The sequence below is a fragment of the Sarcophilus harrisii genome, chromosome 3 (genome assembly GCF_902635505.1).
Source record: "Sarcophilus harrisii chromosome 3, mSarHar1.11, whole genome shotgun sequence".
NCBI classification, from domain to species: Eukaryota; Metazoa; Chordata; class Mammalia; order Dasyuromorphia; family Dasyuridae; genus Sarcophilus; species Sarcophilus harrisii.
In genome coordinates, this window is record NC_045428.1 from 378,886,475 (window position 1) to 378,902,001 (window position 15,527).

General features: G+C 37.7%; 1 protein-coding gene across 12 annotated transcripts in view; it reads right to left on the reverse strand.

Moving 5' to 3' along the window:
- Positions 1-3,012: 3,012 nt before the first annotated feature.
- C3H2orf88 (chromosome 3 C2orf88 homolog) overlaps positions 3,013-15,527 on the reverse strand; it is a 56,486-nt gene continuing 43,971 nt past the window's right edge. For 10 of the 12 annotated variants that reach the window (XM_031960313.1, XM_012544882.3, XM_031960309.1 and 7 more), the window contains one exon: positions 6,341-11,614. In XM_031960313.1, the coding sequence (XP_031816173.1) occupies positions 11,181-11,453 (273 nt within the window). In that variant the 5' untranslated portion in view covers positions 11,454-11,614 and the 3' untranslated portion in view covers positions 6,341-11,180. Of the gene's footprint in view, positions 5,388-6,200; positions 6,245-6,340; positions 11,615-15,527 lie in introns of those variants that run through there. The other 2 variants (XR_004233067.1, XM_031960307.1) reach the window with 2 other exon arrangements.

Consider the following 15,527-nt stretch of genomic DNA (forward strand, 5'->3'; position numbering starts at 1 on the left):
CTTGTGTTTTGATGGCAATTCTCCAAAAGATATCTCTTTTTGCTTCAAGAAAGGGTAAATTATTGCATCTTGTCATGCTTTAAAAATATTTAAGGGGGGCATCTAAGTGGCGTAGTGGATAGAACATCAGCCTGAAATCAGGAGGACCTGAGTTCAAATGTGGCTTCAGACACTTAACACTTCCTAGCTGTGTGACTCTGAGCAAGTCACTTAACCTCAATTGCCTCAACAACAAAAAAAATATTAAGGGATAAAACTTTTAACATGATCATGATACTCTTGGTACTTCTTGATCTCTGTGTAGCAGTGACACTCTTGCAATTCTGTTTTACACAACACTTTCTCCAATTCAGGTTCTTGTGACACTTATCCCTCTCTTAGATGTCTGTCTCAGTTTCTTTTACCTAGATCATCATCAGTGTCCTCCTACCTGTGGATATACCTCAAGTCTCTGTCCTAGGTCTCCTTTTCTTTCCCTCTGTACCATATCTCAATGATTATATCAGTTCCTTACATGTTTTTTGCAGAGGACTTTCAGTTCTCTTTATCCAACCTTACATCATGAACTTTTGAGTAACAGTCCCACATCAATAACTGTCTAGTGGATACTTCTAAATGGTATCATGCAGGATTTCAAACCCAGCCCTCTTCCTAATTTTCCCTGTTCTATTGAGGAATATCATCATCAAGATTTCAACCTCAGCATCATCTTTGATTCCTTACTTTTCAACACTTACATCTGATCAGTTGCTGAGTCTTGTGCATTCTTCCTCCTTAGCATCTGTTCTCCTCCCCACCTCCCTGTCTAGATCCCATTCACTTTTTACCTGGACTCTTAAAATAACCTCCTAATTGTTGTCTCCCAAGTCTCTTCTCTTCCCCAGTCCATTTTCCATATAGCTATCAGTCATATTCAGGAGCCAAGATCCCAGCATGTAGTTTTGTGCTCCAGATTGCTCCCTGCAGGAGAAAATGCAAATGTATCTTCCATTTAAAGACCTTAAATCTCTAGATAGATATTTTTGAATTCTAAGTATTTTAAAGGATTTCATTTGTGATTTTCCTTTCATAGAATCACTAAAAATAGGCCACCTAGTCAAATCCACAGAAAGGATTCTATTTTTTAGTTATGCTGTCCTTCACTTGAGGATCACACTCACATATATGGAAATGAAGAATTTAGGCTTAAATCCCAAGTCTCTGCTTATCAGTCATGTGACACTGGAAAAGGGTCCTCATCTCTCGATGAGGGTCTTCTGCAAAAAGAAGGGATTGAACTAGATGACCCCAGAGGCCCTTCACACCCTATATCTATGATTCTGAGATTTCTCAAGGTATCTCCTTCTTTTGTATTGGTCATATTATTAGGAAGCATTTCCTTTCATCAAGTCTAAATCTCTTGTTCTATAACTTCTCTCAATCCCATTGCTCTGTATTTTGTTCTTTGGAGTTAAACACAGGTACTCAAATCCATTTTCTACATAGTGGCCCTTCTTTTAAAGAAAGAAAATTATCATATTCCTCCATAAGTATCCAGATGAAACAGCCCTGTTTTCTTTAATCAGTCCATATGATGAGATCTCAAGGTCCTTTGCCAGCTTGATTAATTTTAAACATTATTATCAGTGAATTCCCTAAAATATAATTTTTCTCTTGATTGAAATTGTTTCTCTTTGCCAAGAATTTCTTTCTTGAGAATTTCTATTTCTCCTCAGCTGATTTCATGGGATTCTGTCATTTCTCTGAACCCTTTGAAATGTGCTGTGGCCCCAAATTCAGAATTCATACTTGGGCCCTGATAACTTTCTTCTGCTAAGATGGAGTAGTTACTTTTCCCCAAAGTACCCATGATTCATACCTCAGCAATCAGTTCCTCTCTGCTGCTGAGAATCAGATTCAGGAAGATGTTCTGCCTTGTTACTACCTCTACTTTTTATATGAGTGTGTACATGCATGCATGCATGTATGTATGTATTTATGATGTATTTAGACAAATCTCCTCAAGTCTCCTGCCGGGTAGCCAGCCTCTAGTGGGAGTGGAAGAGGGATCATGATCATTATGTCCAATATGTCACTCCCCTGATCCTCTGGCCACCTTAAAAGAAGGTGGTCCTATGCATCATTCCCTGTACATCCTCTGCTTTATCTCCATTAGTCTCCTACCTGGTTTCCAGCTTCAGTTAAGAATGGAAGTGGGGGAAAAGGAGGGCGTATTACGATCATGCCCCATGAATCTGCTGCCTGATCTCCAGCCTCTGGAGGGAGGAAGGGAAATGCTATTCCATCATACCAGTCTCTCACCATTGAGACTACAGGAGAGGGTGACATTTCATCTAGTCCTCAGCTTGATCTCCTGCCTGGGAGGGGGTAAAGGAGGAATATCACCATTCTTTCTCAACTGTCTGAGACTCTGAAAGGATTCTTCCAAGAATTGACTTTGAAATCTCTATAAAATATTCACACAAATGATTAACAGATTTCTCCCCCTAGTCATACCTTCCCCATCTCAATCATTCTGAAACCTCTTAGGTCATCATTCAAACGTCATTCTGCATCCTCCACTATTCAATTTATTATTATTCTCCTCAACCTCAACCAAACTCCCAACAAAAAGCTACCCACTTCTTTCACTGTGTCCTCTGGAATGCCTGCTCCATAAATAACAAAGTTGCTTTCATCTTAAATCTTTTCTCTCCGGAGCCCAGGGCTTGGCCAACCTTTTCCAGCAGACACCTGCATTTTCACTTTTTCCTCCAATTGAGATGGGGAGAGTGGAATATTATTTGCTTCCTATAGCCATGCATGCCAAAGTTTTTTGCCTATCATCATTCAGTAATACTTCCTCCTTTGACTTTTACATGATTTACAACTACAGACATACAGGACACTCCCTTTCTCAATGAATTCAATTCCTGGATCACACTCTCTGTCTGCCCTCCAAATCCTGCCCGCATACTAGGGAACTTCAACATTACACATTGATGTGAACAACATATACCTTTTCAAACACACTCACCCTCCACCAGCTTACTCATTTTCCATGACCAGTTCCTTGCCTCCATCTCACCTCAGCTACACACAAAGCTCTTGCTATTTGATCTTACCATTAACTGAAATTTCCTCATCTGATCACAATCTCTGGCCATTCTGTCTTTTCCTTTTGCCTTCTATCACTTGCTCTTATAGTCTCTGATTCCTCAGTTTTCTCCTAGGTCATTATCCCTGCACGATCTATCTTTCTCTCCTTTTGATATAAACTGTGCCCCCTTTAATCTTTGGGGGGATAAGGGTTGGAAAGGAATCTTTGGGGGAAGGGTAGTTTTGGGTCTCAAACCCTCCTACCCTCTGGGAGAAGTCTCACCTTTCTATAGGGGAGACTCCCAGATAAGTAATCTCATTCAATTAGAAATTGAGTTGAAGATTAGTCCCTCCAACTGCTCCCCAGCTCAGGGCCAGGGCAAACCCAATAGAACCAGGGACCTGTCAATCCATCACTGCTAATTCCTCAGTGTAAACCCATCTTAGCATATTTAGCAAAAATATCCTAACAGGATTTTGCCCACTAAGAAAGCTTTCTTCCTAATGTATTAAAACCACTTGGCACAAACTTCAGGTCTTCCACAAAGACCAGGAGGATCTCTCAACCCTCAATTCTCATTCCTCAACACTTTACCTTAGTGAACCAGTTCAATTCTCTCCTGTCCTTGAATCCTTTACTCTCTAATTGTATTTCTGCTTATGCCCAAAACTTCAGCCTTAGATCATTCTCACTATCTGTTGCCTTTGCTCTTAACATGTGTGACCATCCTGACATGATTCACAACAAACTTCTGTTACCTAGTTTCAAATGCAGTATGTCATAAGAGTCCTGGGAAATAAAGTCAGGGAAATCTAAAGTCAGATTTCAACCTGTGACATTAAATGCATGATCTTGGGTAAATCACCTTACCATTTTCTTCCCCTGACAACTCCCTAGAACTTAATCACTGAGACAAAGATGATTTGTCATGCTGACAAAATCCCTGATCCTACATATATCATTCCAATATCATATGTCTATATGATTGTGGTATTTCTCTAATTCCTCATTTATTTCCTCATTCTGTCCAGGCAGTCTCTAGCCTAATAGTAACATTAAGATGCTCCCAGATTGCTTCTCTGGTTCTTCTATTTCCTCATGTAAACATATCTTTTAAATGTATAAAACTCTTCTGTCCAACATCTTTTTACCTTTTTCCTTGTAAATAAGGCATACCTTTGCAGCATCATATTCCAGTCACAGACTGTATTTTACCAAACCTTAGTGACACCTAATGAAATCAACTTGCCTTGTTCTTATACTTTCTGAATTTGTATATAACATTTGAGGCCATTGATATCTATTACTGGCTTTCCCTAGATTTTGTGACTGACTGTGTTAATTTATACACGATATATTTTGAAGTTATCTTAAAAGTCATTGTACATATCAATTCTCCCTTTGCACCTGAAGTTATATTTTTTTGGAATTTCCTTTATTTTATCCTCCTCCCATTACTCCTGTAGAATTCTCTCTTTAATTAAGTAAATGTGACAAAGTTCTATCTACCTATAGTGAGTCTATTTACATATTCTTTATAGAAAGCCAAGCCTTGCAGGTAGGATGAAATGTTTGAAAAACTTCTCATTTATCACATGCTACTTTTGATTTTGATTTTTTGAGGTCACAACCATTTTGATGAAATCAAAAAAGATTTGATACTTTTGATTTTTTTTCTTGGTCACTTTTTTCTAAGAGCAGCATTCAGAAGTACAGTGATTTCAGGGGGAACACTCAGTGACAGGTTCTCAGGATGGATTTCATATCAAATCAATGACCCAGAAAAATGCCTGAGAGCTCAGCTAACACCTGAAAGAAAGCCTTTGTTCTAGACATCATAATCTAAGGAGGTGGCCTAGCTTTGGTTAGCCAGACATAAGGAGAAAGTACAATAGTTGACATGACTGTATTTTCCCCAAATCTAGTTCTCTAAAACAAATTATGGCAAATTTTGTGCTGTCATTGTAATCCAAAATTGGGGTCTGTCTAATACAAGAGTACTTGGAGAGTCTGGAAATTCTGTGGCAAGTGATTTCTCCTGATCTCAGGGTCTGAGGTTGAGGGTCCCTGACCTGGTTTTGAGACCTGGACCCTTTTAGTTGTTCACAGTTTGACATCAAGGCTGACTCTGGCTGGTGTTTCTGGCTGTTCCCAGGAACATGGGCTGATGTCACATGCAGCCTTTGTCCCCATAGAAGGATCAAATCCAGAAGATGAAGTCAGATGAAAACAAGAGAGCTTTTTGTTCAAAAAGTCCTTGGTGTGACTGGCATTGACGGAAGAGAAACTAAAACTGTAAAAGCCATTTCTGAAGGTGAGAAAAGATATAAAAGAATGAATGGTAAGTCCCACTGCCAGACAGAAAGGCTTAATTCAGAGGACTACAATCTTATGATCAGAGGTCAGTTCTGCTGGGGAGCCCAGAGGACAGAGCATGACCTGGAGTCAGGAAAACCTGAATTTAAATCTAGCCTCAGACACTTAACTATAGCTGTATGATCTTGGGCAGGCCACTTACCTTTTATTTACCTCAATTTCCTCATCTGTAAAATGGGGATCATAACACCACCTTCTCTCCTAGGATTTTTGTTAGGATCAAATGAGATAATATATGTTATATAAATGTTAGCTAATTTTCTTCATTTTGTCAGCAGGTACACTATTCCCCCCCTTCATAGTAAATTTCAAATTTCAAGAAAGCATCAGGGATGAGATTCAGAGAATGATGGAAAAAGAAGGGACTGTGGGGATCATCTATTCCAAGGCTTCTTAAACTTTTTCCCATTCTGACCCCTTTTTGCCCAAGGAATTTTTACTTTACACTGAATATATACACATATAAAACAGATATACAAATCAAACATTTACTGATTATTAAATAATAATTTTGTGACCCCAGTTTAAGAAGCTTTGATTTACTCCAGCTCCTTTTATTTTAGTTTGTAGTTGATAGCATTTTTCCTCCAAAGATCTCATATCAGTGCTGAGGAAAATAGGCTCAAATATCACAATAATGAATACATTTATTTGCATGTTTAAATTTTACTTAGAAGTTCTTATAGTGGTCTTTCAGATGATCTTAGAAATTATTTTCAGAACAGCTAAGCTGATTTATACTCACTTTTTTGTGTGTGTGTGTGTAGAGATGGGGTCATTTCTGCATTCCTGAAAAAGATGTGAAGTCCTCTTATGTTAAGAACAAATGCCAAGCACACAACTAAGTTGATTGCTTATTTTAATTGAATAAAAACTTGCAACTAATTAATGGCAACTGAATTTTATTGTACAGTTTCAAAGAAAATGTTTTCACAAAAATATTTGTAAAAATATACTATCATATATATGCTTCAGTCAAGGGGACGTGAAGGAACTCGCCAATGTTTAACAAATCAACAACTAGTTTAACAAATCAAAAAGCAGTCAATGCTTGTGAGCCAAAATTCAGGCCTTAGTAAATGTAGACCCTACTCAGGCACATGATTATAGCCTAGGACAATGTCATTGCTTCTGTTTAATTAAGAGAAAGAAGTTGTATAGGAGGTGATTTTGGGGGGTACTGAATCTCATTTATAAAGTGTCGCTGGCATTTCTAACGACAACAAAAAAAAATTATTGTTTCAAATCTAATCACTGTAAAATGATAGCCAGTATCATGTGATATCATGCTACTTCATTTATTTTTCATGCTACTTTAAAAATGACAATAATTCCATTTTATGACTAATTAGTCTTATAGTATTCCTTTGGGAGAGATATAATATTCTCCCTTTCACTTCTCCTCCCTTCCAAAATTGTGCTTTTGATACTAATAAACCAGGGGCAGTTTGTAAAGAGATGCTAAGGCAGTTGGCAATCAAGGACCTTGTAAGGATCTGAAGGATCTGAAAGGAGGGAAAATAAGCATGTTGAATTTGTGGACACATAGTGGATTGGATAAGTGAGGAATTACCATATTTCCCCGGGCACTGTACTGTTCCTAGGACTGTCAGTCACTTATTTTTATCAGTCTGTTATGCCTCTACCTTCACTTGACGTACACTTCCATGTCTAGATTTTTCTGAGTGAATGAGTTCATTCTAAATCCAATATATATAAAATAGAACTTTTTAAATGACAAAAGCTTGGGAATGGAAGAAAAGAAATGGTATTCTACACTCTAAATGTATTGCCTTCATTTATAGTATAGAAAGTTGCCTTATCTTCTGCAACACTGTGGCCCATCTTCTTCCTCCTTTTCTACATCCTCCTTCCCACTCCTGTCCCACCCCATCCCTTCCAATTTTATCCCAAGGCTGAATTAAGTATCTTCCTTTTTAAATAGCCAGTAACTCATATGGCCTCCTTCTTCTGTAGATCTGTTTCCTTCTCAAAGGATATCTGAACCTAACTTCTTGGATGCTTTGCTGTTGATTTATTTCATGTTTCTGGCTGATCTCATGGGATCTAGGAGTGGAAGGAGCCTTAGAAAGAAGACAATCTAGTCCGAAGTATTTGTTTCACAGATGAAGGAACAACAGTCTAGAGAGATGAAGACTCTTGCCTGAAGTCACATGGGAGTGAGCCAGGATTAACATGAGCCTGGGAGAATCAATGAAGGACAGGGGTCCAACATGAAAATATGAAAGAAACCAGAGTGAAAAGACTTCTGCAGAGATAATTGATCCATCTTATAACTAATTCACATGATCCATGTTATATACCATGGGATATGGCCTAGAGAAGCTTCTATGACAGAGTATCCTTGATAACCCTAAGAGCCAGAGTAGGATCTAAGGTGCATAAATGAGGTTGCACTGTTATTTAGCTCTGTGTGCATATTATGCACACACATGCTGACCAACAGTAGCTGACTGTAGCTTACATAGTAGCATACATCCTGTATGTGTGAGTTCATATATGTGTTGCACATATTTATATAAGCAATAACTCAGCAACAGACAATACAATCTTATTTAGGCACCTCAGATTCTTTTGGCTCTTAGGTTTCCCAAAGCTACTTTGTCAAAAAAAAGTTTCTCTAACTCTTCTCCCATGAAATGTAACATTCAGATAATATTGGAGAGGCAACATGGTCAAATGCAGAGAGCTGAATTTAGTCAAAACACTTAGATACGAATCCTGGCTCTCTTCCTTTCCACCTGTGTGTTCTTGGGAAAATTATTTCATCTCCTCAGGTTTTAATTTCTTCATCTATAAAAATGAAAGGGAGTCTAGAATAAACTCTAAGATCTTGCAGCTTGTGGAATTACTTATGAAGAGCTTTTCTGGATCAGTTTATGCCTACAGTATTGTATTGTGCAAAACACATGGGAAGACTTCTCACGTTGTGCTGAAGTACATATGGTTCAGGGCTAAGGATAGAGATTGGATTTTTTAATAACTTTTGTCTTGGAAAGGCCTCCCTGATAGATGCTCACTTATTTATCATCCCAGTTGCTAATTTTTTTTCTTCACCCACCAAAAACTAGGGAACTGAAACAAGTGTGACAGTTTTGGAACTATGAGATCACATAGATGGACCCAAAGTCCAGATAGATAGATATACTGTAGGGAGAAGTTATATTGTGGAAATGAGGTGAGAAAAGCTATTAAATAACCTTATCTAGTTGTCACAACCCTAACTCTGTCTCTCCCTGTCTCTGTCTCTCTCTGTCTCTCTTTGTGTCTCTGTCTCTCTCTCTCTCTATATATATACACACATACATGTATGTATGCATATGTAGGGCATACATATATATACACGTGTGTATATTTGTATTTTTTAAAATTTTTGCTCATTTCTCCAAATTTTATCAATTCCTTGACATTCTTAAACTTTCAAGGGCACTATGGAAAAATGAAATGGTAATATACAAAAACTAAATGTGTTATGTATTTTAGATATAACATGTTAATTAAAAGCAGCTACTCTGAGGCTTTGGTTCTAACTTTAAGCATGTGTAAACTTTTTAAAAACTTTTTCACCAGGAATTTACCACTCTTGGAAATATTGTTATCAGTTGGAGCTGACACACATTCTATTTAGCATCAGATCCACAAACCTCAATCCCTTCCGTGAACAGGAATCATCTACATTTCCCTTGATTGCAGCTGTAATAGTAGGGAAAATGGAATGTTAAGAATCATACACTCCTAAAAAAAGGACCTAGGTGGAGTATTTTTTATTGATCACGGGTCCAAAATGCAACTGGACTTAATGTGCAAGATAACATCAATAATAAAGGTGACTAAGCACTCATTTTTAAAGAAATCCATTTTGTAGGATTCTCTTGTGTTTCAAAGTAATATTTTTAAGTGAGTAGAGGTATCTTTTTTTTTCTGGCTGCTTTGCCATGTAGGATACACATAATCTTGATTTATATGCTATATCCTCGTCTTTTCCTTCTCTTTAAACTTGGATGAGGGAAATGGAAGTGGCTCATATTTTGGTGCTAGATTGCAACAAAGCATGGCCCTTATCTATTCCTCTATGGTTAGTCCTATAATTAATACCCGATTTTTATTACAGTGCTTTAAACAAATGACCTGGAAAATGTGTGCTTAATAAAGAGACCATCCATGCCCTCCCCCATCCCCATTAAACCGGACGGGGAATAAACTTGCTAAAAAGCTAGTACTTGGAACACTGGAGTTGGCTCATGACCATACAAATAAATGATTCATTTGGAAGTTTTCTTGTTAAGATTTTGGTAGCTGCTTCCTTGGAAAAGTCTTCGAGTGTTTTGCCATAAGATGCTCACTCATCAGCATTTTAGTTTTCCAAAACAGGTCTGTGAAAGTGACAGAAGGAAACAGTTGCAAGGCACCCAAACATATCACATCAGCTTAGGCGAATAGTACTATAGCTTATGTCTATAAGTCCCTCACAATCTATTCTTTTGTATAAATAGGGAAACATGTTCATTTATGCTGATAGTATAATCCAATATACCCAATAAGATAAACTCATACCTTCACTAAAACAAGTGCCCACTTGGCACATGGCCAGGCTAGCTTGGTAGGTAAGATTAGTAAGGAGGAAACAGAACTTAATGGGTTTTTAAGTTTGTTTTTTAAAGATTTAAGCTCTTGAGGCTTACCATCATCTCATTTATTACACTAGCCAACCATAATCCCTTTGGGAACTTTCTTGATTTTTAGACTCGATAGAAGCTTTTAGAACAGCAATTAGGTAAGGTTCTAGAGGGAAGGTGAAAGAAGTCATGCCTGCTCCAGCCCTCTGAAATCAAGCTATGAAAACTCAACGCAAATTCAGCATCAAGCCTGATGTTCTCCACCTGGGGGTGCTATAACCACTTGCTCATTCAGTTTTAGCATTTCCTGTCACCTTAAGATCTGGTGTTTTCCATCATTTTAGGATTTGAAATAAGTGATTTATACATAGGAATTTGATCATGTATGTGGTTTGTGTGTGCATCCTAAGGAACACTCAAAAATTGTTAAGTGCTTTTCTTTAATGCATTTGAGAAGTTTTGTTAAGGGAAATCCTTAAGAGCCTCTTCAAAAATGAACTTTTTCATGATAAAAAGCACATAGATTCTTTTTAGCTGTCTATTTCTGGAGCAAGCAAAGGCTACCCATGAATGGAAAAAGGAACCCAAAATGTGGTGTTATGGGAACATTCCCTTTCATATTGATGATCTTTGCTTGGAGAACAGTTAAGCATTATGAGATAGTGGAGCTAAAAGCATTCTTAAAAAAACAACTGCCATGAACACTGGTGTTTTTCATTCTTTGGTGATCTGCAGGGAATGACAAGATTGTCTCAGGATTGTAGGAGAGCAGCCGGTTAAATGCGTCAGGGCTGCGGGAAGCCATTTGGCCATTTAAACTCCACCCAACTACAATCCAAGGCAAACAAGGCAGAAAACAAACATCCTTGACCTAGTGCTGATCATAACAGATGTTCCATTTTTAAAGTACCCTACTCTCTCATCAAAGCAACCGTGGTACCAACATAAAAAACCATTTTACATGGAGTTGGAGTTCTATATATACTTAATCACCCCAATTTTTGCTTTCTTCTGTTCGTGAACTAGCACCAGTGCACACCGTTTAAACCTAGTTTCACAGTCATCGTTCTTGAGTGAGTCAGGGAGACTCAGGGCACCGTCTCATTCTCAATGTATGGGATGTCCCCATACCTGCTGTCATTGGCTGCCCACTGCTTCACTGCTTCATCCATGATTTCCTGGGACAGACGATGGGCGTACTCCAACACCACCAACCTGGTGGAAGAATCCTTCACAACCTCTGATCTGACAGAAACCATTGAAGACTTTTCGGTTGGAAATCTCTCCTCACTGTCCGGTCTCTTCACGGTTGAGATCGTGTTTGGAAAAGGGAAAGTTTGCTTTGACTTTATGCAGCCCATAGCCTCAGGAATCAGAAAAGGAAGGAGGAAGATGTCCACAGCTACTTTAGCAGCATCTTTGCAATATCTCTGATAGCTAATGTGATTGCTTAACCAGCGTTTTTCCTTCTAGGAGCAGGAATCGATAACTCCTTTCTCCACTCTTCTCATTTATAGTTTATCTGTCAAAAGAACAAGGGTTCAATTTGAGGTTATAGAATGTTTGAGGACTGAACATTGTCTGATGCTCTAACACCTCTGTTACTTTTATGATGAAGAGGTGATACAAGGCAGAAATGATGTTTTACAGGTAGAAGGAAAGTAGAATTATTCACTCTGTAAGAGTTGGAATTAAATTTTTAAAATTATCTGTCAAAATGGTAAAGATATTAAGCCTTGATTATGGGCTAATTATTGTTGTTTTTCCCTTTTTCCATTAAGCAAAACGGCAAGATTTTTAGTTGGTGAGGAGATGTGGATACTATTGGGGGGGAAAGGAAGAATGTTCTTAATATATAGACCCAAAAATCTAACCATTCATCCTTGACTACAACTAGTATTGGACTTGAAAGGGGCCTTAACTGGCCACCTGATCTAATTCAAGCCTAAAGAATTCCTAAATCTTAGGAAGTTTTTCCCTATACTAAGCTTAAATTTGCACTTCTGCTCTTTGCTCCTAATTCTGTACTTTGAGATCTGTCCCTTCTTCCTTCCAAGTCTAATCTCTCTTCCTGGAGAAGGGCCCTTCAAATATTTGAAGATCTGTCATGTCTTCGACTTCCCAACTCCTTCCTCAATTTAAGCTTTCTTTTTAGGTTATATATCCTCTATTGTTTCAGTGAATCCTTATATGGTTAGATCATAAAATCTTCATTTACCTTCTTTATATATCCAGAGCCTGGCCCAGAAGAGGCACTTAATAAAGGATAGTTTGATTGCTACAGCATAAATTCAAAGCTCTTTACCATATGGACCTGGGTGTTCTCTAGCTCATCGATGTCTTTAACAAATGTGCTGCCCAAGAACCAAACACTCTCAGTGTGGTCTGACCAGGGCAGAGTAAGGGAGTTTTCAGTGATGACCCCTTCTCCTCTCTCAGGGTTATCCTTTTCCTTCTCTCCCTTTCAACTCAGATTCTGATCAGTAAATTAATTTCTCTCATTTGACAATGTTCTTAACTTCTCAGTATTCTCCTGAATAGCTAAATCTTGGGCAAAAGATTCAAGGAAAAGAAACTTAAGGATAATCTATTGCCTAGAATGTGAATCATGACTCAAATCCACCTGATAGCTCCAAAAATATATGTCGGGAAAAACTCAGCTGTCTTCCCAGTTCCCATCTATCCCTTCTCTCCCCTCAAACTACAAAGGTAGAAGCTAACTGAGAATCTATGACAATATACAGGTTTGTGTGTGTCTGTCTCATGACTGAGCCCTACCAGGGCCCCACTTTGTGTAATGCTCTAAATTCAGATTTTTCAAGTGAACCACAGGAGTTGCTAAATTCTCCTTATCATTTTATTAAACATTTAAGCTAAACATTTAACCGTATTCAATTATAGTAAATTATTTCCTTTGGGGTTTATTTCCTACATGAGGATTCTGAAAGAAACAGATAATTTTTTCACAGACTTAAAATGAAGTCATTTTTAAAACCCAAAGTGTCACTTATCTTCAAATATTATCAAGGATGTATTAAAAAGCTGTCATCCTGGGCTACTGAAGGAATGTGAAATTTTTAGCTTGAAAAAGGAAAAAGAATACTTGGCATGTATATGAAAGAGTAACAATCCAAAGTGGAGGCTAACTGCATAACCCCAAATTGAAGATGAGTGACATCCCATAACAGGCAATTGTGTGCTTATTTCCAAGATCCCTTCCAGCTCTATGATCAGCAAATCTTACCTCCTTAATAAAAGGTAAATATGAAGGAAAAGTTTCAGTTGGAAAAAAAATGAATGAGCTTCCTCCCATTGGAAGCATTCAGCAGTTAACTAATTATTTACCTGTCAGACTTCTGCACTGGAAGATTGGACACTAAACCTATCTCTAAGGTCCCTTGCAATCAGATGTATGCTGGAGCCAGCTCATACACACTCAAGAGAGCTGAATGTTAAATTTTCAATATAAGAACTTACATTTCAAAATTGGCAAACTCTTGAAATTAGAATATGATTTAATTTGTTGATTGTCTAAATTTAAGAAAGTCCAATGTTAGTCATATCAATAAGTCAAGCTAATCTTAGGAGTCTGTGTCTTTTCTTTTTGGAGAACCAATTATTAAAGATCCACCAGAATACCACTGCTTTCAGTATTGCAAAATTATTTCATGGGATCTATGCCAGAACTTGGAGGAAGAAATCCAAGTTAGAGAACAAAGTATCATTCTGACTCACTTAACATTATCAAATAAAAGAGTAAATAATGTCCTTTCCATATGCTTTGTTAACTAAACAGGTGGCTCTCTTCCACAGGGAATTCAAGATCTTTTCCTGAAAGGAAATGATTGGTAGTTACAAGGAAGCTGATTTCAGCTCAACCTAGGAAAAAACCTTCCAGTCACCAGAGTTATCCAAAAAATGGATCACTGGACCAGTTACATACAGGAGAGAATTAATTATACCAAAGGAGGATTGGTAACAGGATGCTTATAGCCTGGACAAGCAGAGACTTGGGGGGAATTGAGACCTTAGAAGATCACATAACCTCACCCAACCACTTTATATTTTACAGCATGCTTCAGATACTCCAAAGGCTGTCAGTTGGAAAGAAGGATTAGACTTATTTTGTGTAGCTTCTTGAATGTGTGAAGTTCAATAACAGATAAAAAATCATAGTCACTATATCTGGGGGATTAGAGGGAGGCCACTGGAAGAAAGCTGACTAAGTTCTAGGGCAACATTTTGTGATTTTACAAGGCAAAAGTAGACACATGAAAGCTTCCAACTCTAAAGAGATTTCTATGGCTTTTACAAATTGCTTGGCAGTATATTCCTACCAGCAAGAACTATACAAAGCTTTTTTGTTTGTTTCTGTTTTTCTTTAAACTTTGCGGCTTTCATCTAGAGCCATATTAAAAATATGAAGCATTAAAAATGAAGATAAAACTATTACAAATATTTGCATAATACCTTTTCAAGCTACTTGTAATTTGAGGTTAGAAGAAATATGCAATAGGATCACTTTGTTAATCAGGTAAATCTTAAAGGAGTGTAAGAGATATAAGGACATGCAATCCAACAGAAATCTGGAGCCCAGTGTTGTAGATGGTGAAGTAGTTTTATCTGGCTAATTCTAGAGGGCAGGGCCAGGGCCAGTAGATGGAGCTGACAGGGAAGCCTGATACAAAACACAGGCACACAGGTCTTGAGAGCAATAAGGGATACCTGGCTACAATTTCATGGAGCATCTTGAGAATTAAAATAGAATTCTTGCTCTGAGGTATTAAAGTCCAAAATGACCAATGTGATATCATTGTTTAAAAGGCACACATGAAGTTAATGGATGATGCCATCTCAGGAGAAGCAAAGTATAATTACTTTCTGTACTGACTAACTAGTGCTAAGTCTTATCTTTGTTACCAACATGGTACCTAAAAGGAGTCACTAAAAAAAAAAAAGCGGAATTTTCCTTGTAGCCACTGAGAACCAAGATGCCTTACAAATGGTAGACAGACAAGTTTTTTGTTTATCTTTTTAATTTACCAATAATGTGGAAGAACTCAGACTAAAAAGCATGAACACCATCTTAATTATCTCAATTACCACATCCTGAAGACCTTTCTATGATTATGTTGTGCGCACCTTGCATACTACAGCTCATTACTGAGCTCTTTTCAGTTTAAAAGTCCTGTTTTTTTATATAGCTTGAATTTTCTACTTGTCAACTTTTAGGGAAACTATATTAAGGTTTCTTATTTCATATTATTTTATATTTCTATTATCATTCTTCTATCTACTTGTAGATTCAGTAGTCTCTAAAAGGACTACTGTCTGATGGCAAAGCCTAAATGGTCAGAGGTCCCTTCCCCCCATACATGACTGTGCTGGTCAGCAGTCCTTGGGACACTGAGCTCCATATGCTTCACTGAGCATAC